This window comes from Lepidochelys olivacea, assembly GCF_965140295.1.
Source record: "Lepidochelys olivacea isolate rLepOli2 genome assembly, chromosome: 3".
Taxonomy (NCBI): domain Eukaryota; kingdom Metazoa; phylum Chordata; order Testudines; family Cheloniidae; genus Lepidochelys; species Lepidochelys olivacea.
This window is the reverse complement of record NC_140413.1, coordinates 170,008,107-170,031,559: the sequence shown is the minus strand read 5'-3', so window position 1 is coordinate 170,031,559 and position 23,453 is coordinate 170,008,107. Positions and strand designations below refer to the sequence as shown.

The 23,453-nt window shown below is 41.4% G+C and overlaps 1 protein-coding gene across 3 annotated transcripts in view; it reads right to left on the bottom strand.

Annotated features, from left to right (window-relative positions):
* Nucleotides 1-23,453, bottom strand: part of UBR2 (ubiquitin protein ligase E3 component n-recognin 2) — a 106,055-nt gene that overhangs the window by 19,679 nt on the left and 62,923 nt on the right. For 2 of the 3 annotated variants that reach the window (XM_084624457.1, XM_084624456.1), the window contains exons 23-32: nucleotides 23,107-23,209; nucleotides 22,322-22,370; nucleotides 21,552-21,706; nucleotides 16,909-17,011; nucleotides 16,015-16,124; nucleotides 15,654-15,734; nucleotides 8,918-9,099; nucleotides 7,069-7,268; nucleotides 3,919-4,012; nucleotides 2,249-2,410 (exon numbers count right to left, since the gene is read on the bottom strand). In XM_084624457.1, coding sequence (XP_084480583.1) covers nucleotides 2,249-2,410; nucleotides 3,919-4,012; nucleotides 7,069-7,268; nucleotides 8,918-9,099; nucleotides 15,654-15,734; nucleotides 16,015-16,124; nucleotides 16,909-17,011; nucleotides 21,552-21,706; nucleotides 22,322-22,370; nucleotides 23,107-23,209 — 1,239 coding nt within the window. Of the gene's footprint in view, nucleotides 1-2,248; nucleotides 2,411-3,918; nucleotides 4,013-5,893; nucleotides 5,976-7,068; nucleotides 7,269-8,917; nucleotides 9,100-15,653; nucleotides 15,735-16,014; nucleotides 16,125-16,908; nucleotides 17,012-21,551; nucleotides 21,707-22,321; nucleotides 22,371-23,106; nucleotides 23,210-23,453 lie in introns of those variants that run through there. The other variant, XM_084624458.1, reaches the window with a different exon arrangement.

Sequence of the window (23,453 nt, the reverse complement as noted above, 5' to 3'; positions counted from 1 at the left end):
GCAAACGGGATGTTAAGAATCATTAAAAAAGGGATAGAGAATAAGATGGAGAATATCTTATTGCCCTTATATAAATCCATGGTACGCCCATATCTTGAATACTGCGTACAGATGTGGTCCCCTCATCTCAGAAAAGATATACTGGCAACTAAAATGATTAGGGGTTTGAAACGGGTCCCAGATGAGGAGAGATTAAAGAGGTTAGGACTTTTCAGCTTGGAAAAGAGGAGACTAAGGAGGGATATAATAGAGGTATATAAAATCATGAGAGGTGTGGAGAAAGTGAATAAGGAAAAGTTATTTACTTGTTCCCATAAGAACTAGGGGCCACCAAATGAAATTAATGGGTAGCAAGTTTAAAACAAATAAAAGGAAGTTCTTCTTCACTCAGCACACAGTCAACCTGTGGAACGTCTTGCCTGGAGAGGTTGTGAAGAAGGCTAGGACTATAACAGGGTTTAAAAGAGAACTGAATAAATTCATGGAGGTTAAGTCCATTAATGGCTATTAGCCAGGATGGGTAAGGAACGGTGTCCCTAGCTTCTGTTTGTCAGAGGGTGGAGATGGATGGCAGGCGAGAGATCACTTGATCATTACCTGTTAGGTTCACTCCCTCTGGGGCACCTGGCATTGGCCACGGTTGGTAGACAGGATCCTGGGCTGGATGGACCTTTGGTCTGACCCAGTATGGCCATTCTTATGTTCTTCCACAGCACTAATGCAAGATTTAGTTTTATCATACAGAGGCACATTGATGCCGTCAGTTACTATTATTAGTAACTTATAACAACTTAGCAGACCACAAAGTTTCTGTACTATCTACAAAGACCTTAAGAATTGTAGGTTTGTGACAGGGTGCTGGGCACCAACAGGTGAGCCAGCACTCTGGTCACTGCAACTCTAATTAATTACTCTAGAAGAGATCTTATTAAGAAAAGCTGTGCCTAATTGATGGGTTGAGGAGAACTAAGAGGCTAATTAAGCCATTACACAGATGATACAAGAGGCACAAGATGGAAGTGGAGAAGCAAGTGGAGGATCACTCTCCTCTGCTTGCCTAAGGAGAAGAGGGCTCCCTTGACTATAGGGGTAAGGCTATATATTGTATAAGGATGGTGGAACCTAATATTGTAAATAAACTGCACCGGGTGTTTTATCAGCAAAAAGGTCTCTGAGCTGTTCATGGACTTGAGCAGAGACAAGAGCAAGTGAGCCCTGCCACATGGTTGACAAATATTTAATGTTTAAAACTTGTAATAAATTTATGTACAGGGCACCTATGTCCAAAGGTATTTGAAGTTCTTACCAAAACAATTAAAGCAAGAAGCCACGATGCCCTACCCACCAAAATAATGGAACTGGTACATATGATTTAACAAGAATAAATTCAAGTTGTTTTGGAGGTCTGCTTTCTGACTGAGGAAAATCCTTAGTGCATGTGAGATCATATTAAGTGGAAAATTCAACCTTGCACGTACACAAAAATACACACACACAGTAATGAGAGCATCTCCTTCCCTGGTAGTTGGAGGGAAAACTCCACTCCCTGGTGTGCAGAAGCAGCTAGTCTTTCCTTTCTACACCCACCTTTCCCCCAACACTCACCTTCCTCTCTGATTTTTCCTTCCTTTCCCATTCTCCCTTTACAGTCCTTCAATTTCTTTCCAGCCCTTTCCTCTCCTGCTGACTCCAATCAGTCACCCTTCCTGCCACTCTATATTCGTGATTCCTACCAATCTTCCTCTCTGCCCTCCACACATTCCTCTATCCTCACAAAATTATCCTCATTTCCCTATCCCTCTATACTCTCGTAATTTCCAAACCACAAAGCATAAGAGGCAGCTATCTTGACTGAGGGCAACCTCGTTCTAGTTTCAGATTATTAAAATAATGGGAAATGGTGAAAATTTTGAAAAGCTCAGGATTTTCACATGACAAAAACTGCTGTCCCTGAGATGAGCAACTTTTAAAAAAATATCACAAGACTCTCTATACCAAAGCGAGTTGGCAATTCTGTAGTCCATTGACTGTGTTTAATTCACATTCTAGTTTCACTGACAGCAAAGCATTTTAAAATTTGGTAGAAGTACACATGCACCTCCCAACTCTGCAAACATTTACCATCTCATCTTATGTGTAGCTCTGATAACAGGCATGTGCAGAATTGTGCCCTGATTCTTTAGATTACACAGATTTAAGAGGGGGCTTTTTCCATAGTTAACAAGGATGCTTATAAAAGCAAACTGACCTGTTAAATAAACCTCTTGGTGGAGGAAGCAGAGGAACAACAGTGTTGCTTAAACATTCACAAAGAGGGCAAAGGAATTCACCATTTTCTACATCATAACTTGTATGCACACGTAATCTCTGTTGTCTTCGTTGCTCCTTTGCTTGAACAGCATCAAAATACCTTTAGAAAACAATAATATATTAATGTTTGTCAGTAAAATAGTATTTTAATGTATGAATCAATATGTATTGACATTTTTTTCATGCTCATGTAAGAACATTATCTAAAATACAAATATTGGATATGAAAATTACATTCTTGTTGATCAAATATTATGAATTGCTAGCTCTAGCTAATTTTTCAACCAAAAATATTAGTGCAATGGACCTCAAATCACAAAGTAAGATTCTTTTCAGGTTTAAAAATCAGGATTTTCTAGATTTTTTTTTTTTAAGTAAGTTTGAAATAGACTGTAAGAAGAAGGCTTTGGGGAGAATCCTTGGCTTCAGGTTTATTCAGAAAAAAAAATTTTTTTAGCAATAAATAGTGCCTCTTCCTTCTCTTTATGAAAATTTGTTCTCTGTTCCCAGTTTTGTTGGCCATTGCCAGGGAAACCAAAGTACCAAGACAAAGTTTTATGCAGTAATAAGTGTTCCAGAACTAAAGAATCAAAATTCCAAACATAGAACTCAATCCTGAGTGCAGGGTGGGAGTCTGCTTGCTCAGAGAAGAAGAAACAAATATTGATGTTAAGCCACTTGGGAAGTAGATTAAGCTAAATGAGAAACGGGAACTTATTCCAAAATAAGAGAATGTGTCCATATGGGAGCTTATAGTGAAATAAATATTCCAGAATAGCTCTTTTACTAAATTTCCAAGTGTAGACAAGCCCTTACATACTGCCAACTTCCACTATTCTACAAGCTCTTTTCCTGATCATAAACTGTGTTCTAATCAGGAAGCAGAAGCAATGCCTTAAAGACTTGTGACTAATCAACAAATTAATGAAGCTCAACTACTGAATACTTGCATTAAGACGTACCAGCTAAAATAGCAGTCTAGCAAATTAAAGAACAAATTCAAGGAAATACGGACATCCTACAAGCAGAAGAAAAGGCTATATTGAACAAATAAGTTATTCTCTGCAAATTATTTGCTCAACTCCAGATTAAGCAAGAATTCAAACATTTTTTTAAACATTAAAATTTAGCAATGGCTGTAAAGAACTGATCATTTCAGGATGCATATTTAATATTATGGGAATATCCTAGCATTATACAAGTACTATTTACATATGAAGGTAAGCCCTTCTGGCTTCTACAGACATTATTTAAACTTTTATCCACTCAAATTTAAAAACCGTTAAGTTGTAAACTAATTTTTTTTAGTATTAACAACATGCACATAAATTCCTCCTCTATATGACAAAATATCAAGATGACAGATGCTAAACTATCATTTCTAATAAATCTTGTTTGCAATTTAGCTATAATGGGTTCTCTCTTTTGTATCTTAGATATCTTTACTGGTCTATAACAGCCTTTATTTTAAATTATGTATTTGACATCTAATCCTTCCACTGAAGTAAACGTTAAGACTCCAACTGGTATTAGTGGGAGAAGGATTGGATCATTTATGTCTAGTTTAAAATAAAGTTCACTTCTATTAACTCTAAACATGGCAATTACCTTTGCCAACAGTGAGCGTGCATAATATGTCCACAGCTACCCGTGTGTGTTCCACATGACAGCTCTGGATGCATGAATAATGGGTCATATTTTTCTGTGTAAAAACAAACAATTTTGCATTTAAATCTTTCTATAATAAACAGATATTTATTTCTGACATTAAAATATTTACATTTGTCATTTACATGCTTTATTAAATGTTATTAAAAAAATCACCTTTTTACTAGTCCTTTGAGAAAGTCAATTTAAAGCATACTACCAATCCCTACAAATATACTTTTTAGCTAGGTCATTTGAAACACCGTTTAAAGGCTCAGTTATAAATACATAATAATTAGTTACTAAAGATGAAATCATCAAACAGGCCCTGAATTTCAGAGGCACTGAACACCAGCAGCACCCATTCAGTTTAACTGGAATTTTGGGTGCTCAGGACCCCTGGGGGGGAGGGGAGGGGAATCAGGCCTACAGAAAATTATTCATCTTCTGTAAGTGGAATAGAGAGGTATAGTACAGAAAAATGTTGTGTATTTGTATACACGTAATATAAACAGAGAATATTTAGGATGAAGCAATCCCAACCAACCAAAAATTAGCTGTACCAGAAAAGTCTTGAAACCAAAGTGTTTTTTCTGAGTTTCTCTACCAAAAAGAATCTAACAAGGAAAAAAAAACCCTGTACTGAGAAATATTTTACACAGATTATTAAGGCATGTGTCACCTATGCACATTAAATGAACTGACTGCTGCCAAATGTTTAACATAAATCCAGGTATAGAACTGATATATGTACTAAAAATATATCCTCAGTGTAGTGAGAGGTTATGGCCCAGAGTGATTTCTGAGGAGGGCATAAATGGGGGAGAATTGGGAGACTCTGATGGCATGTCTATGCTGCAGGTGGGAGCTAGCATTAGCACACTAAAAACATCAACGTGGGACATTCCAGTTCAAGCTCTCAAGCCTAGAGGATAAAGTGAGTTTGAAGGCCAAAGCAGGAACATTCACATTTATACTTTTAGCATGCTAGCCTGGACCCTGCTAATGAGTCTGTATAGGCAGGCTGTGCAACTCGCTCCCACCTGCACTGCAGACATCCTCAAGCAGAAAACTATAGGAGTTTCATTGGCTGAGGCAACTGTGAAGCTGAGCTGGTAATTCTGCTCCTAACAAGCCTCCTCATGCATAGCGAAAGGTCTATTTGAAACACTGGGGCAGGCAGCTCCATTTGCCACTGTAGCTAGATATCAGCACTGCCTCTTAATTTATTATAGCATATTTTATTTCATTCATTTATTTATTTTGCCTACCAGAATGTGGGGTATTTTTGCTAGATCTTGCACTATCAGGCTTCAAGTTACACCAATAATTGGCAAAAAGAAGAGGAGTACTTGTGGCACCTTAGAGACTAACCAATTTATTTGAGCATAAGCTTTCGTGAGCTACAGCTCACTTCATTGGATGCATAAAGTGGAAAGTACAGTGAGGATAGGTTGTAGATCCTTGATAATGCGTTGGAGAGATTTTAGCTGGGGGCTGAAGGTGACGGCTAGTGGTGTTCTGTTATTTTCTTTGTTGGGCCTGTCCTATAGAAACAGACTGACAGAGCCAGAAGAGTACCCAGAAGTCACCTACTACAGGACAGGCCCAACAAAGAAAATAACAGAACGCCACTAGCCGTCACCTTCAGCCCCCAACTAAAACCCCTCCAACGTATTATCAAGGATCTACAACCTATCCTGAAGGATGACCCATCACTCTCACAAATCTTGGGAGACAGGCCAGTCCTTGCCTACAGACAGCCCCCCAACCTGAAGCAAATACTCACCAGCAACCACACACCACACAACAGAACCACTAACCCAGGAACCTATCCTTGCAACAAAGCCCGCTGCCAACTGTGCCCACATATCTATTCAGGGGACACCATCATAGGGCCTAATCACATCAGCCACACTATCAGAGGCTCGTTCACCTGCACATCCACCAATGTGATATATGCCATCATGTGCCAGCAATGTCCCTCTGCCATGTACATTGGGCAAACTGGATAGTCTCTACGTAAAAGAATAAATGGACACAAATCAGATGTCAAGAATTATAACATTCATAAACCAGTCGGAGAACACTTCAATCTCTCTGGTCACACGATTTCTGACCTCAAAGTGACTATCCTTCAACAAAAAAACTTCAAAAACAGACTCCAACGAGAGACTGCTGAATTGGAATTAATTTGCAAATTGCATACAATTAACTTAGGCTTGAATAGAGACTGGGAGTGGTTGACTCATTATACTAAGTGAAACTATTTCCCCTTGTTTATTCTTTCCCCACTCCCACTGTTCCTCAGACGGTCTTGTTAACTCCTGGAAATGTGCTGGAAATGGCCCACCTTGATTATCACTTCAAAAGGTTTTCTCTCACCCCACTCTCCTGCTGGTAATAGCTCATCTTAAGTCATCACTCTCCTTACAATGTATATTTTTTCATGGTCTGTGTGTATATATAAAATCTCCTCACTGTACTTTCCATTTTATGCATCCGATGAAGTGAGCTGTAGCTCACGAAAGCTTATGCTCAAATAAATTGGTTAGTCTCTAAGGTGCCACAAGTACTCCTTTTCTTTTTGCGAATACAGACTAACACGGCTGCTACTCTGAAACCAATAATTGGGATGGAATAAAGAAAAACGTGGGACTAACATCTGAAAGCCACTGAGGAATGGCTTGGTGTTAAACTCAAGTAACTGGAAAACATTTAATGGCTTCACATGCCCAAGCCTTTTAATAATGACTGGTATATCAGCTCCAATACATCCATATTGACCCTCTCTCATTCCCGTTACTCTACCCACGAAAATATATAGTACCTTCACCTAATACACCTCAGTTTTCAATAACTGAATTTATAACTGACTAGAGGAAGCGTTTTAGATATTATATTGCCTGTGTTTCCTAGCTACTACTTATGAGGCATGTCGCTAACAAAGTCAGTGAGCGTTTTGCCACTGACTACAATATCTGAACTTGCTCACAAATATATAACTAATAAGAAGGGGCACAGTGGAACACCTCTACTTCAGAATAAGAATCAGGGCAGATACAGATGATTCTTTCTGAATGTTATAGTCAAAATATGAACACAACTTACCAGGATCCTGAATAACTTTGTTCCGGTTTTTAGACAATACAGTAGATCTCTGAACAAATGCTGCCAAGACCATAGCCCTGCTGTCCACTTTAACCTCCTGCTCTTCTTGACACAATATACAGGTAACAACCTGTCTCCGTTCAGTCACTCTAGTTTGCTTTGGTCCCAAAGCTGTAAGCTTTGTATCTGAAACTGTAGGACTGGAATCAAATTATACCAGTGAGTACACTATTTGACAATTATTTAAATTAGATCATGCTTTAAGTTTTTATTAGTTTATTGGTGTAGTTTTATGTTCATTCATTTTCATTTTGTAAATAAGCAAACATTTGTCATATATTAACTCCTCACTTAACGTTGTTCCGGTTAACGTTGTTTTGTTATTAGGTTGCTGACCTATTAGAGAACATACTCCTTTGAAGTTCTTCAACGTTCTCTTATAACGTTGTTTGGCACCCCCGAGCCCGGTGCTCCAGCCTGGTAGCAGGATCCAGGCACGGGGGCTTGCCCGCTCCCCGGCTGGAGTGTCTGGCAGGTGGAGCAGGGCAAGCCCTGGTGCCCCAACCCTGCTATGTCCCTGCCTCAACCAAGCTTCGCAATCATCACTGGTGAGTACTCTATTAATTTGTTTGTTTAAAATTATTTAAAACTTATACTGTATATGTATATAATCTCTTGTCCGGTGAAAAAATTTCCCTGCAACATAATATAAATGGGGTGGGGGGGAGTTAGTTCTTATGGGGAAATTGGATTCACTTAACATCATTTCGCTTAAAGTTGCATTTTTCAAGAACATAACTAGGACGTTAAGTGAGGAGTTACTGTATATACATCCATGCACATGTCCCCAAAAACCACTGTACAACTATACATTTCAGAGAGACCTTATGTCCTCCAGATGTTAACATGAAAATATTCTTTGTTTTCTTGAAATCATATTTTAACTGTTTCCAGATTAAAATTGTAATTAAATCGTTACCATTAAGCTTGAAAGTAAAAGCTAGAGAGGTGTATGCAAATCTTAGTCTTTAGTTTGGTTTGTTTTTTAAAGTTTACAAGGAGGGGGACAATAATTTAATATCCAATTATACCTAGTAGACAGGGATCATCATTAAAGATAGCATCCAAACTCAAATACTGGAGGCTTTGGTTTTTACCCAACAACTTCTTAACAGATTGGTTTTGTTAGTTTAAGATGGCATTTTAACTCTCTTATAACGTAGGTTTTTTAATGTTAATGGTCTATTGTTAGGTTTGGAATACTACTTTCAGGATTTCATATGTACTACCATAGAGTTTTATAAATCTTTATTCAGAGCAGATAAAACAGAAATATATAAATATAGGCCAAGCTTGTACTTTTCCCAGCTGCCCCCAACTGCTTCACAGACCAAATACCACATGGTTTCCATCTGCCAATCCCCCACAAAATACACCTTAATTTAGATCTTCAGCTGGTTACAAATAATTTTTCCCCACGAACAGATACAAGTTACTCCCACTTCCCTATGTCCAAAACAACTTTCCCTAGTATAATTAACAATTAATCATGCTGGCCACACTTCCTAACCAAGATTTTATAAGTCAGGCAGGTTTTTTTTGTCTGTTTAATTTTCTGAATCAGTCATAGATATTTAGTGCAAATTCAGCTATAATTTTAGCAGTGTGCAGGGAAAAAGTGGTCTGAAAAAGCAACAAATGGTCTGAAAGAGCTGGACAGTTGTCAACTGAGAAAAGGAAAATTTAGCTTTTGAGTTCAAATAGAAAGACCAGAAAATATTTGATTTGAAATTAACAAAAGAGATTTATCAACTCTCTCAAAGTTTTACTTAAAATATTTTCCCTTCACCTATTATCGAGTACTCTGGAGGTTGAAGTAGCTAGTTCGTCTAAAGTCTGCTGAAAGAGTTCTTTGTTCTCATCAATGAAGTGCCGCTGCATCTCAGACATCTGAGCCATGATCTTCTCTCTGCGCAGCCTGGCAATCTCAGCTTTTCGCTTCCTCTCAGCTTTGTCTTTATCTCGTGAACCCTGCAATTTTATTGTTCAGTTAATAATTTTTAAAACACATATTACAATGGACCAAAAACGGTTACTAACATTTCTGTAACTGTTGTTCTTCGAGATGTGTTGCACATGTCCATTTCAATGGAAGTGTGTGCATGTCCCCAGCAGAGTTGCTGGATTTTTTCCCCTTAGTTGTATCAGTTGGATCAGCTCTAGTTCCCCCTGGAGTAGTGTGCTCATAGCATCAGTAAAAAGGACCCTGCCAACCCCGCTCCCCTTCAGTTTCTACTTGCCAACTGCCTCAGAGAGGGGATGGAGGGTAGATTTTGGAATGGACACGTGCAACATATGTCAAAGGACCACCATTACAGAAAGGCTAGTAACCATTTTTTCTTTTTCAAGTGTTTGCACATGTCCATTCCAATGTAGGTGACTTGCAAGCAGTTGCACTGGAGGTGGGTTTGGAGATTAAGGACAGGCTGACTGGAACACACCCCAGTTGAAGCTGACATGCTCTCTGATCTGTTCTGTAATGGCGTATGGAGTCATGAACGTGTAAACTGACAACCAAGTTGCCACCCTGCAGATGTCCTGAATTGGAACTTGTGCCAAAAAAGCGGCGGAGTAGGCTTGGGACCTTGTAGAACGCACTGTAGGTTAGGCCGGGGCAGAATATCTGCGAGCTCGTAACGTGCTCTGAGACACAAAGTAATCCACGATGAGATTCTCTGTACAGAAATGGGGAGACCTTTCATTCTTTCTGCTATTATAATGAACTGAGTGGATCTGTGGAATGGTTTGGTTCTTTGTATGTAAAACAGACAGGGCACACCGAATGTCCAACCAGCGGAGGCACTTCTCTATTTGCATGTGGCTTACAGCAGAACACTGACAGAAAAACTGCTGGATTGCAATGGAATTGCGAGACCTCTTTCGGAAGGAATCTCAGGTGTGGTCTCAACTGAACTTTGTCCTTGAAAAAGACGGTATATGGGGTCTCTGAGGTGAAGGCTTGGATCTCCGAAACTCGCCTGGCCAAAGTGATGGCCACCAGAAAGCCTACTTTCCAGGAGAGCTGTAACAGCGAGCATGTTGCCAGAGGGTTCAAATGGGGGTCCTGTGAGCTTTGACAGCACAAAGTTTAGGTCCCACGTGGGGGTGGGATCCCTAACCTGTAGGTATACTCTCTCCAGGCCTTTGAGAAACCAGATGACCATGAAAAGACAGACTGTGAAAAGACAGCAGTTGTCAATCTTGGGATGGAAGGCCAAGCTAGCCACTAAATGGCCCTTGACTGATAAAATGGCTAGACTTTGTTGTCCGAGCAGAAGCAGGTATCTAGAGTAAGTTGGAGGGATGACTGCAAGGACAGGACTTGATGTCAAGAACACCAGATGGAGGATCACTTCCATTTTGCCAGGTATGTGGCTCTGGTGAATGGTTTTCTACTGCCCATGAGGACCTCATGGACTTGCTCTAAGCAAACTAGCTCCTCTGGATTCAGCCATGGACCTCCCAGGCCACCAGATGAAAGGATGCGAGGTTCAAATGCTACAGCTGGCTATGACCCCAGGATATCAAGTTTGGGTTCAGCAGAAGCTGCAGTGGTATATCCATTTTCATGGCTAGAAGGATGGAGAACCAATATTGCCGGGGCTAGGATGACGACCCATGCTCAGTCCCACTTGATCTTCATCAAAACCTTGTGAATCAGTGGGATAGGAGGAAATGTATAGCACAGGTGCCTTGTACACTGTAACCAGAATGCATCTGCAAGAAAGCCTGGGCTGTGACCTCACAGGGAAAACTGGTGGCATTTCCTGTTGGTTTAGGTGCCAAACTGATCTATAAGGGGTGTCCCCCATCATTAGGGGATGTCCCTCACAATGTTTGGACAAAAAGGCCTCTCACAGTGAGAGGAGAAAGATCTGCTGAGTCCCAGGAACATAAGATGCCTCTGACTGATGGAGTGATTGATATATAGAACTCCCACAGGTGGATTGCTTCCTGGCACAGGGGGAAAGAACACACCCGGCCCTGCCTGTTTATGTAGAACATACCAATCGTATTGTCCATGAGGACTGAAATGGATCTGCCAGTCAGGTGAGGTAGAAACATTGATAGGCTAGACCCACTGCCCTAAGTTCCCTGACACTGATGTGCAGGGAAAGCTCTTCTTGAGTACAAAGATCTTGGGTTCTGAGGGACCTCAGGTGGGCTCCCTGGCAGAGAGCCAACGCATCGCATACCAGAGACAAGGATGACTGGGTATTTGAGAAGGGTACCCCTGCACATACAATCTAGCCACCATATTAGCAAGCTGAGGACATGTACCAGAATCGTGAGCACTGAGTCCAAGTGATGGCAAGAGGGGGAGTAGACTGTGGCTAGCCAGGCTTGTAGATGTCTGAGTCAGTCTAGTGTTGTACTATATGTATGCATGACACCACGTGACCCAGGATGCTCAGGCAGTTTCGCACGGTTGTGATCCGATGACCTTGAAGAGATATTATTAGGGACATAATTGAGAGGATCCTGTCATCCAGAAGTAGAGCCCTTGCTTGCACAGAGTCGAGTAGTGCTCCAATCAACTCTATTCTCTAAACCAGAATCAAGGTGGACTTCTGGACATTTAACAGAAGGCCTAATGCTTTGAAGATCAACTGGATGAGACAGATGGCGGCCTCCATTTGAGCTCTGGACTGGCCCTTGACCAGCCAGTTGTCAAGGTATACGAACATGGGGATTCCCTTCTTTCTGAGGAAGGCTGCTACTACCACCATGCACTTTGTGAAAACCTGCAGGGCGGTCGACAGGCTAAAAGGGAGCACCACAAACTGGTAGTGGTTTCAGTTCACTACAGACATTACCAAATGCCTGTGACCAGGAAAAACTGAAATGTGGAAGTAGGCATCCTTTAGATCGAGGACAGCATACTAATCCCTGGGATCCAGTGACGAAATGATGGAAGTCAAGGAGACCATGAAGAACCTCAGGTTCTTGAGATATCAGTTGAGATGTCACAAGTCTAGAATAGGTCTGAGACCACCTTTGGCTTTCAGAATTAGGAAATAGCGGGAACAGAACCCCTTTCCTCTCAAGTGAATAGGAACCTTCTGACAGCTCCCACCTGAAGGGGGGATTGGCTTTCTTGTTCCAACAGAAGCTTGTGAAAAGGGTCCCTGAAGAGGGAAGGGCAGGAGAGTAGAAAGGAATTGGATCATGCTGAGAACCCTGCGGTCTGAGGTGATATGGGTTCAGGCATCCAGGAAATAGGAAAGGAGGTTGGAGAACTGGGGGTAGTTAGATCCAGTACATATTGGATTGTGATGTTGACCTCAAGTGTCTCATCAAAACAGGCATTTGGACAATGCAGGTTGTCTGGGAAACGAATGTGCAGGACCTATCGAGGAAGATTGGGGAAGGGGTCTGAGCCTATATCTCCTGTTCCTCCTCCTCTGTTGATCCTGCCTGGCAGTCTGCATGAAGTAATGGCTCATCTGCCGAGGCCTATACCGCTTCCTTGAACTTGCTGGGTACATAAAGTCTCAGGGATTTCAAGGTTGTCTGGGAACCCTTAAAGCTGTGCAGTCTATCGTCTGTCTTCTCCAAGAAAAGTGAGAAGCCCTTGAATGGGAGATCTGGGATGGTCTGTTGCACTTCCTGGGGAAGCCCCCAGAACTGCAACCAAGAGCTCCTATGCGTTGAAACCGCAGTTGCCACTGACCTGGCTACAGAGTCAGCAGCATCCGGGGCAACCTGCAGAGACACTCGAGCCATGGTCTTGCCTTCCTCATTTTAGGGAGGAAAACCCCTGCCTGGGTTCCTGGGGAAATAGCTCCCCAAATTTTGCCATTGATTCCCACATATTAAAAAGTCATAGTGCCCCAGCAGGGCTTGCTGGTTAGCTATACAAAGCTGAAGGCCCCTGACAAGTTTGCGTTCTGCCCAAATAGGTCCAACTTATTAGGGTCCTTTGCTTTGGGCGTAGAACCTGGCTGTCCTGGGTGACCTAGCTCATTGGCTGCTGCGACCACCAATGACCCCGGGGGGGGGGGGGGGGGTGAAAAAAGAAATTCGTATCCCTTGGCGGGGACAAAGTATTTCCGCTCTGTGAGCTTTGCCACCATTGAGAGGGAGGTAGGGGTTTGCCACAGGGCCTTAAGCAGTTCCATGAGAGCATCATGCAGCAGTAGAGCCACTCTAGAGGGGCCCGCTGGCGAAAGTATGTCCAGGAGGCCATGTGTCACCTCCTTGACCATCCTCGCTTGGACCCCTAGGTTTGAGGTTACCTGTTTCAACAGATCATGGTAAACCTTATTGTTATCTGGAGATGGGGAAGTCGCTGGTACCACCATGGCCTTGTCCAGGGAGGAGGAAGAGGGGGCTAATGTTGGACCAGGCACCTTGGTTGGTTCCTCAGCACCCACAGGAGCCTGCAGTGCTTTGTCCTGGGGCTTGGTGCTGTGTTCGGTACCAGAGTCCGATTCTGGGGTATCCCTGCACAGTACCGGTGGTGCCCTGGTTTCTCAAAGAAGTCCATGAGGTGGGGAAAAACCCCCAAGGGTTCCAGAAAGGCCACTGCATGGTAGTCAGACCCCACAGATATGACAGCCAGGTGCCCAGGGGTACCAAAGAACTCGGTGCTGAGGTGGGGTAAGAACGCCTGGGGAGCGGTGGGGTCGGCTGCACCGATGTGGGGGACTACAGTCCCAATTCCAAGTCTGACGACTATGAGCTGCACTGTGGAGACCAGGGCGGTGCCATGCCACTCAGTGCCGAAGAGGGTCGCTGAAGAGATCTTGCCGCTGTCAGCAACTCTGAGTCATCGTTATAGGGCACTGTGGTGCCGTGGCTGCGGGTTCCTGACGGTGACGTATCAGGGACAAAGAGCAGCCTGGCATGGGTCTTGCTCTCTCCCTAGTCCTTTGGCACCAAAGATACTCCTCTTCTCTTGGTGCTTGCAGTGTTTCTTCTTGTACACCAGGAAAGATGATCAGTGCCAGGAGTCCCGGCTGATGGAGGAGCGCTCTGCACCGAGGCACTTGGTGCTGAGTCTGAGCGTGGCTCTGGGGCTGGCCTTAGGGCTACCCCATGAGTAGGATCTTCAATCGAGCAGCTCGGTCCTTCTGAATCCAGGGCTTAAGCTCCTTGCAAATTTGACAGCAGTCTTTCCTATGAGCATGCCCTAAACGCTTGAGGCAGCTCAAGTGCGGGTTTCTCAAAGGCATAGACTTACTGCACAAAGTGCAAGGCTTGAACCCTGGTGACCAAAGCATGCCTCGGCACCGGGACAGTGGACAACTCCATTATCTAAAAGTGGAGGAGCCCAAGCAATCTAGAAACTACTAAAATCTACAGGTTTCAGAGTAGCAGCCATGTTAGTCTGTATTCGCAAAAAGAAAAGGAGTACTTGTGGCACTTTAGAGACTAACCAATTTATTTGAGCATAAGCTTTCGGGAGCTGTAGCTCACGAAAGCTTATGCTCAAATAAACTGGTCAGTCTCTAAGGTGCCACTAGTACTCCTTTTCTTTTTACTAAAACTACACTAACTTCTAAAACTACAATAACTATGTACACTAAAACTGAGAGAAAATCCACTAAGGGAAGTATTGCCTAGGCAATGAAAGTTCCAGCAACCGTCATGGGCAGTAAGAAGGAACTGAAGGGGAGCGGAGTCGGTAGGGACCTTTATACAAACGCTATGAGCCCGCAATGCCAGGGAGCACTAGAACCAACCAAATGTATACCACTAAGGGAAAAAATGCCAGCAACTGTGCTCGGGGCACGCACACACCTACACTGGAATGAACATGTGCAAGCACTCCGAGAACTTAATGTTACATTTCCAATTTTTAACATATTTACTTTTAAATTCCTCAGTTATTTATAAGTCACAAAAGATTATACAATCTAAATAAATAGAATGATTCTGTTTGGCTCTTATGCAGTCCTCTCATCTGTCTGGCTCATGTAAGAGACAGGCAGAATTGCAGACCATGTGTGAGTCCCAGAAGTGCAGAAGTTGCTTCATTTCTTCTCCTGTGAAGGAGGTGGGGCCATGGCACTGCTTTCCCCTCCATATAAGTTGTGCTTCCCTAAAGTACTGTGTCTTCCCAATACCCTTTACTCCAAGCCATGCCTAATGAGCACAGTCTAGACCTAAATAGGTAGGGTGATCTAATACCCTTTCACATGGAATGACCTACAGAACAGGAGAAACAATATTTCTCTCTTAAATGTCTCTGAGCAGCCTCCAAAATAGTCAGAAATAATGGAAAGAGTAGAGTCTCCAGGCCCTGCTTACCAGCTAGGGAGGCCTCAGGCAGGAAAAATGCAAACTCACTGATGAAGTTATATAGTAAGAACCCCTCCCCACAGACTGAACTAACATCTCTGTACCTAGGCTGACTAAACTACAGCTTGTGTGCCAGAATGTGAACTATATTTTTAAAAGACATATCTGCAGATTCTACCCTGATTTTAGGTCACTAATTAAAAATGTAGTCCATTGCAGTTCATGACCTGTATCTGTTTTAGTACAACTAACAACAACCTGTTGTAGCTTATTTTTACCTCTTCTATAATATTTCCTTCAGTTTCAGGCACAGGACTCGTAGAAGAGCTCTCTCTTAGTTTCTTAATGGCATTAAAAGTCTGCAACAAGAAAAATTAGTTAATTTATGGCATTTAACTAACATACAATTATTATTTGTATTATGATAGTGTATAAGGTTCCCATTCATGGACCAGAACACCACTGTGCTGGATGCTGTAAGATGAGAGGATGCAACAAACAAACTGGTGGAGGAAAGCATACGGAAACAGTGACTTTTTCTAATAATGCATTTCTAAAACCAGTCCAATTTAATTAGCTATGTATTATGAACATTTTATATCATTCATGAAAAATCCTGGAAATAAAACTCTGATTTACCTTCAGTATCCATCTGATCATGTCTTTGTGCACTTCCAGATGAGGTGCATTTTGCAAAGTTTCTAGCATAGCTAATATACTAGGGGAATTACTGGGTGCCTCTCCAGGTCCTAGAGCAAAGATATAGACAGCTATATTTAGTGTATTTGACCTGTTTATACTGGACTAAACATGTTATGTTTCAAAATAACTTCATAAGCCATCTCTAAATCCTATAGATTAAGAGATAATTTTGACCGGGTTTTCAAGACCATACACATTGTCCACTTGCCCTCTGTGCTAGCTTGGAACTGGCGCAAGGGAATGATAGAGAGAAACTTTCTGCTCACTTCAAAGCAAGAATCTTGTCAATTTAGTGACTTTACCAGATCACAGGAACTAGCTGGAAGATGCATGGGAGGGATAACAAGATACTTATATCAAATATACAGCTATCAGCCCAAAATACCCAGTGTTTGGTCATTAAGTTAAGGAGCAGGATTTAAGATTGTTGCAATATTAATTTAGTCAATTCGTAGTAAAACAAACAACAAAAAAGCTTATCAGTGGGACATTTTAGAAAAATGTAATATTAGAAAAAGATAATATTTAAAACACAAGAGGATAAATATTAAGCTTATCAGACACTACCCCTATTATTAGATATTTCAGAACCTAAACACTTATGTACATGCACATTTTCTACAACGGATTATTTTTGTAGAATTCTACACTTCTGGGGGTTTTATGCATTGAATTATATACATACAGCATTAAAGTGAATTAAAAAAGCATCTTTTAAAGTGGCCTTTTAATGCATCTCAATTCAGAAGGGCAGAAGAGTTTTATATACAAAATATTAGAGATTAATATTCCTGATTTTGAATTTGCTAAACATTTGAGGAATGGACATACTTGAGATCTTCTGAGTGAAGGTAAATGTTACAACATTCTCTTCAGTGAGATTCTCTAGGTGTTGTTTTTCTTCTTGTAGTGCCATTCCAATCAAGTGCAAAACCTATATAAAAATCACTAATTTCAGACATTGTATCAAAAATCATTTTATACAATCCCCTAATGTCTATAAGGAACTAAAAACACTATATTGAGAGAAAAACAATTGAGTAAAAAGCAAAATTACAAGAAAGTGAACTTCATTTAGTAACTACCTACATTGTCTTTGCAACGTAGTTGTACCTGTGTCAATCCCAGGATATTAGAAAGAGACAAAGTGGGTGAGATAATTTATTGAACCAACTTCTGTTGATGATAGAAACTTTCAAGCCACACAGAGACATGAGGAAGAGCTCTGTGTGGCTCGAAAACTTGTCTCTCTCACTAACAGAAGTTGGTCCAATAAAAGATATTACCTCACCCACCCTCTCTCTCTAAGATTGTCTTTGGCATATCTGTCTTAATTCTGAAAACAGAGTTTTTATTACTGTATCCAAGTCACAAAAAGTACTGTATACTACATGAGTGTTTCCAAGGTTTTGTATTCCTGTGTAGCAACTGTGAAGAAAAGGTTACTTATCTGTACAGTAACTGGAGTTCTTGGAGGTGTTGTCCCTGTCGTTGCTCCACCTTAGGATGTGCATGCTACAGTCCGTTCTTGGAGACTTTTAGTTAGCAGTAGCCATGGGTCCAGAGGTCTGCACCTATGCCCTCATGCTCCAGTGCAAGGGTATATAAGGAGGGGCAGACCTGCCACCGCTCCATTCCTTCTCAACCAAAAACCCCAAAAGACTCTGCAGCAGATGGGAAGGCAATGATGGAGCAACGAGTGTGTCTGACCTGATGCAAGTTACAGGATGGCGTGTCCTCTGCCACTTGGCACTGAGTGACTCCCTGGGTCACACAGTGACCCAAGGATGGTACTGGAGTTGAAGAAGGCTTCTTAGAGAAGTCCTTGCTCCTCAAGGAGTCCTTTGGTCGAGAGGTCTCCGCCTCTGGTACCAACGATGACAGTGCTCTTTGATGCAGTTCGCTAGAAGACTTTTCGATGAGTGGTGTACCAGAAGTCGTCTTGGTCTATTGGCATCTTGGTCCAGGGGCCTGTAAAAGACTTAGCAGTACTCGTATCAGGATGCGAAGTCTCCTAGTTCCCTGGCCTCAAAGGTGACTTTTCCCTTCTTCTGGAGTCTCTCTAGGGAATGTGGTTTCTTCCTTTTAGAATGTTTCATTTCCAAAGCTGGCCCAGGGTCTCTGTTTACCAAGGTTGAAGACACCGGAACAGTCTGAGCAGCTGAGGCCAATGTACAGAGAGGAAGTAGGACCCCCCCACACCTCTCAAGAATACGCCATTAAGAGGAGCTTCTATCTATCTTTCCTCAGTTTCCTAGATCTGCTCTTAATCTGGAACAGACCTTGCACTTAGATGGGACATGGGACTCTATCTGAGGCACCTGGAATGCCCATCACTGAGGGGAACGAAGCGTGGCAGGTCTTGCAGGGTTGGAAACCCAGGATCTTTGGCATAATCTAACCAGGGAGAATGCAGACGAACACCAAAGGTGAAGAAGGCCCTAACCACAAAAAAAAAACTGGCTGGGGACTGAGGGGAGGACCCCCCAAAAGCATAAGCCTGTGCTTAAACCAAATGAGAAACAAAGAACAAAATTAAATAAAACACTGAGAAAAAAATAAAGAATAAAGGCAGTAGCTGTGAAGCTAACATGGACACTACAATGCTCCATCTTGAGCCAAAGACATCTGTGAAGGAACTGGAGTGGCAGTGGCAGGTTTGCCCTCCCTACATATCCTTGATCAGAGCACAATGGTGTATCGCATGCAGGTGCAGGCCCTGCTAACTAAAAGTCTGTGATCAAGAACGCGTGGGAGCACATACATCCTAAGGTGAAGCACCCATAGTTATCCAGCTATTTACCAATTTATAAATGGTGCCGCATTAAACTGAAAATACAGACTGCCCCAACTGGCCATAAAATGGCCGAAATCAAGAGTTTAAAATAGATAAACCTATTAGTGAGCTCTGAAGCTTGTCAAACATACTGTCTCTGGCTAACATAGATTAAGTTCCAGAAAAGTCAGAGAAAGTTCTTCCACATGTCCTGGAGCATTCAATTCCAGGAATTAACAACAAGAGCAACCTAGTAAATTGTAACCACCTTGGGCCATTTATTAGACAAACAGTCACTAATCCTGAGTGTAACACTGCTGAAGATAATAAAGCGAAAGTGCAAAGCCCTGGGATCCTCCAACATAACCAAGGAACTAAAATGAATTAACTGGAAAACTATTAATTCAAGCCAAACTATCTGATAATTGTCAATATGATGGGTAATTGTCAATATGATGGGTAATTGTCAATATGATGGGTAATTGTCAATATGATGCAGTCTGTCACTGTTTGGGCAAAATTCTGCTCTCCAATACATGCATTCAACTTCCATTCACTCCAATGGGACTAATATGCAAATATCAGAGTAGAATTAGGCTCACATATTCAAATACTGACTATTAAACATATGAAAAATGTGTTATTGAATTACAATTAAGGCTAAGATTTTGTCACGGTTATTTTAAGTAGAAGTCATGGACAGGTGACAGGCAATAAACATAAATTCATGGAGCCCGTGAACTATCGGTGACTATTAAAAATAAGTGGGGGCAGGGCTAAATAGGGAGGATGAAAGGAGTCTCATGGGGGAAGGGGGAGACTGACAGGCCAAGATGCCCACCATTGCAGGGGACACCCCCAGCTCCAGAGCTGGCTGCAGCCCCCAGGCAGGGCCACACAGCCCCAGCTACAGCACAATGCCCAGCAGAAGCCACAGGGCTGGCTGGGGCACAGCAGGGGAGGTGCAGCCCCAGCTTTGGAGCTGGCCGCAGCCAGCTGCTGCTGCCGGGTAGGGGCATGTGGCCCCAGCTGTAGCTCCTGGCAGAAGCCACGAGGCTGAGGTGCACAGCCCCCGGCAGTAGCCACAGGAAGGGGGGTTACAGTGGGGGAAGGTGCAGCCACAGTTCTGGAGCTGGCCACAGCCATGGAGCAGGGACGTGTAGACTCTGCTGCAGTCCCTCCACAAACCGTGGGGCAGGAGCTGCAGGATCCTGATTCTAGCCATCCAGCCCCAGTTGCAGCAGGGCAAGGGCACACAGTCCCGCCTCCAGCCCTGGCTTCAGCACAGCTGAAGCGGACGAAGTCACATAGGTCCGGTATATTCATGGAATCCGTGACTGCTGTGACCTCCTTGACTAAATTGTAGCCTTAATTATGATTAAACTTCCTGACTCTTATGTTGTTAAGATTTCAATGTTATGGTTCCCACAGCAACTACATCTTGTCCCTCTAGCACATAGTTATTATTTTGTACAATATTATGGTGTGATATTCAGGTTTCAGAGTAGCAGCTGTGTTAATCTGTATCCGCAAAAAGAAAAGGAGTACTTGTGGCACCTTAGACACTAACCAATTTATTTGAGCATAAGCTTTCGTGAGCTACAGCTACAGCATCCGATGAAGTGAGCTGTATCTCACGAAAGCTTATGCTCAAATAAATTGGTTAGTCTCTAAGTTGCCACAAGTCCTCCTTTTCTTTTTATGTGATATTCAATTCAGTTCAAATTTATACACTGCATATTTTGAGTGCAAAGCATCAAAACAGAGTGAATTTTAAAAGCACAATTGGGAAATTCAGTCTCAACATTCCAATAAAGACATGTATGATCTCAGAATCAAAAACATTTTCAAATGGTTAGAATTTTGAGCCCAATCCTACAGTCTTTAAATAAATGAGTAATCCTTATTTTTGCCAGTTAAGATTAAATTTTTATTTGTAAACTAATTTTTTTCATACATCAAAGACAAGGGCCCTCATGGGGGAATTAAGTCTATGCCAAGCTTGAAAATGTGTTTTTATTAAAAAAAGGCAATTATAAATTGACAGAGAATCTCAAAAGTCCCGTAACTGGAGAAAATTGCTTTTTAGTTTTGTTTGTGTGTCTCAGAATTTCATTCCGTTTGGTTTTTTTTGTTTTTTTGTTGTTTTAAAAAAATCACATTTTTCAAAAAAGATTTACCTTTGAGTAGAGAACAAGCTTTCGATATTTCAACCCCCAAATGTACTGTTTTTTGAAAGTTACAGAATCTTGAAAATACAAGGTTGCAAGAGAAGGCAAATGCTTTCCCTACCATAAAATTAATTATTCTAACTAGTCCAAACAGAATTCTTTCCTCCTACATATACAAATATATTTGAAATTGACGCCACCTGTTAAAAATGTACCAAGAGCTCTAGAACCTGCTTCCCCTACCTGTGCTTTCATACTCAAAGATGATTTGCTGCATGCAATTCAAAACTAATACTAATTAACTAGGTGAAGACACTATGTGTTATTTTTCTAACTAACAGTAAGCTAGAAAAAAAATCCTCAATTTACATTTGATCTTCTACATTTTTCAGCTTAGCTCATTTGGCTGTTAAGATATTCCTGATGCCATTAAAGTTACCAGGATCTATACATAGATGTAAATATCAATACACTAAAATGGATATTTCTACTCTAACATGTGCACAGACTTAAATGTCTATACATACCCTCTGCAGCATGGACTCAGACCAGGCATAGCTGTTATGTTCTACTGCCCACTGGAGTATTGTTCCCAAAATGCACAACATGACATCGGACTGGAGAATATTAATCAGGCTTGCAAAAAGAGGAGAGAGAGGAGGCAGAACAGGAGGTGGAAGTGCTGAAACAGAAATTCATTTGCTAAACATTAAAGCTTTTGAAACGTTCCCAATACCTATACAATTTAGAACTTCTCTTAACAATTTAGTAGAATCTAAACCAATATACTGTACTATGTAATTGCTTGATAAGTTGTATTATTAGGTAAAGTACTTCATAAACCTAAAAACTACTTAACTGAATTATAAAAAAGCATTAAACAGAGACATGGAACAAAGGAAAGCATTAATTTCTGCACAAACGTTTTGCTTTACATTATTGGGGTAATGAAATGAAGTAAAAGCATTAATATATAAAACACTAAGAGTAGGCATTACAGATATTAGACCAATTTTTTTTTCTGAAAATAGGACACCTTTGTTTAACAAGAATTACTCTGAGTCAGAAAAGCAACTATGCTGGGGGGATAAGGAGTTCAGAAGGCTGGCTCCAAGATAGATTTAAATTCAAATCCTTGCTTACTGGGTTGGAGAAAAAGATTGCTTTTTGGCTACTCTAAAAGGTGGTGTTATTCTAATGCATAGCCTTTGAGTGTGAAAATAAGAGAAAATGGGGGCATCCATGGGAATACATATACCATACTTCCCCTCTCCTCTACTTCCCCAAGAAGTAATACCTGTATCTTCTCTGTTTTGTCTTTTCAGCTTTCTTTGTGCTTCCTCTGCCTGACAAAAGGAATGGTGCTAAGATTATTCCAAATCTGTACAAAGACACAAAGTGACTACACACACACACCCTCTACTTTCCTGGTTGTGTCCTTTCAATTTTTCCTTCTACCCCATAATCTTTACATTAAAGACACTAGCAAAACTCACTGGAAATTACATTTATTACTTTCTTGCTTTATACTTTACTTTAAGTTACATTTGTATTTGATTATTTCACTGTTAGTGTTGCTCTAAGTTTTTCTTGTATTTTGATTCAATCTGGATTTATTTTAACACAACAATTTTGAGACAAATCAGAACTTTTATAAATCAGAACCACTGAAGTGGTGAACTCCATAAAACTGAATGGAAACTTATGACATCAAAGTATTTTTGGTACATTAAGACCCTAACCAAGCAATGAGTTCTGTGCAGGCAGACTCCTACACCTACATGAAGCTTCACTGATTTCAGTGGATCTCTGCACCGTGGTGAAGTGAGCTGTAGCCCACGAAAGCTTGTGCTCAAATAAATTTGTTAGTCTCTAAGGTGCCACAAGTACTCCTGTTCTTTTCACTGGCATAGGGTTTTCCTGTAGAATCAGAGTCAAAATCTCTAAACATGCTCTAGAAGAGTAAAGCTTTTTGTAAAATATTGGCTCATATTAGCCCTTAAAAGAAGAATACAGCTTTAGAAGCCAAGTACACAGAAGACAATGTAAAAAGTGATAAGTCTCTTGGTTTTTGTTAGTTACCTTAGATTGCTCTGCCCTTGAAAAGTGATAGAAATAGAGATTGAAATCCTTGGTACATTCTGGTTTTAGTTCATACAATCCTCTGCCTGTTAATCCAGGTTTTCTATAAAGAAAGAACATACGTTAGTTAAACCATTGATATGAGCAACTTAATACTAAATTGGCATGATTAAAAATTGCTGCTCATGAAACATCCTAGGAATAAAACAGCAGAGGTGATACAGGTTATGAATGAGGCACCTGAGCAGAGCTGTGTGGGGAAATGCTTCGGCTCTAGCCTATGGTTTTACTCCCTTACATAAATAACTCGCATTCAATATTTTAAAATGAGATATCAGAATAAAAAG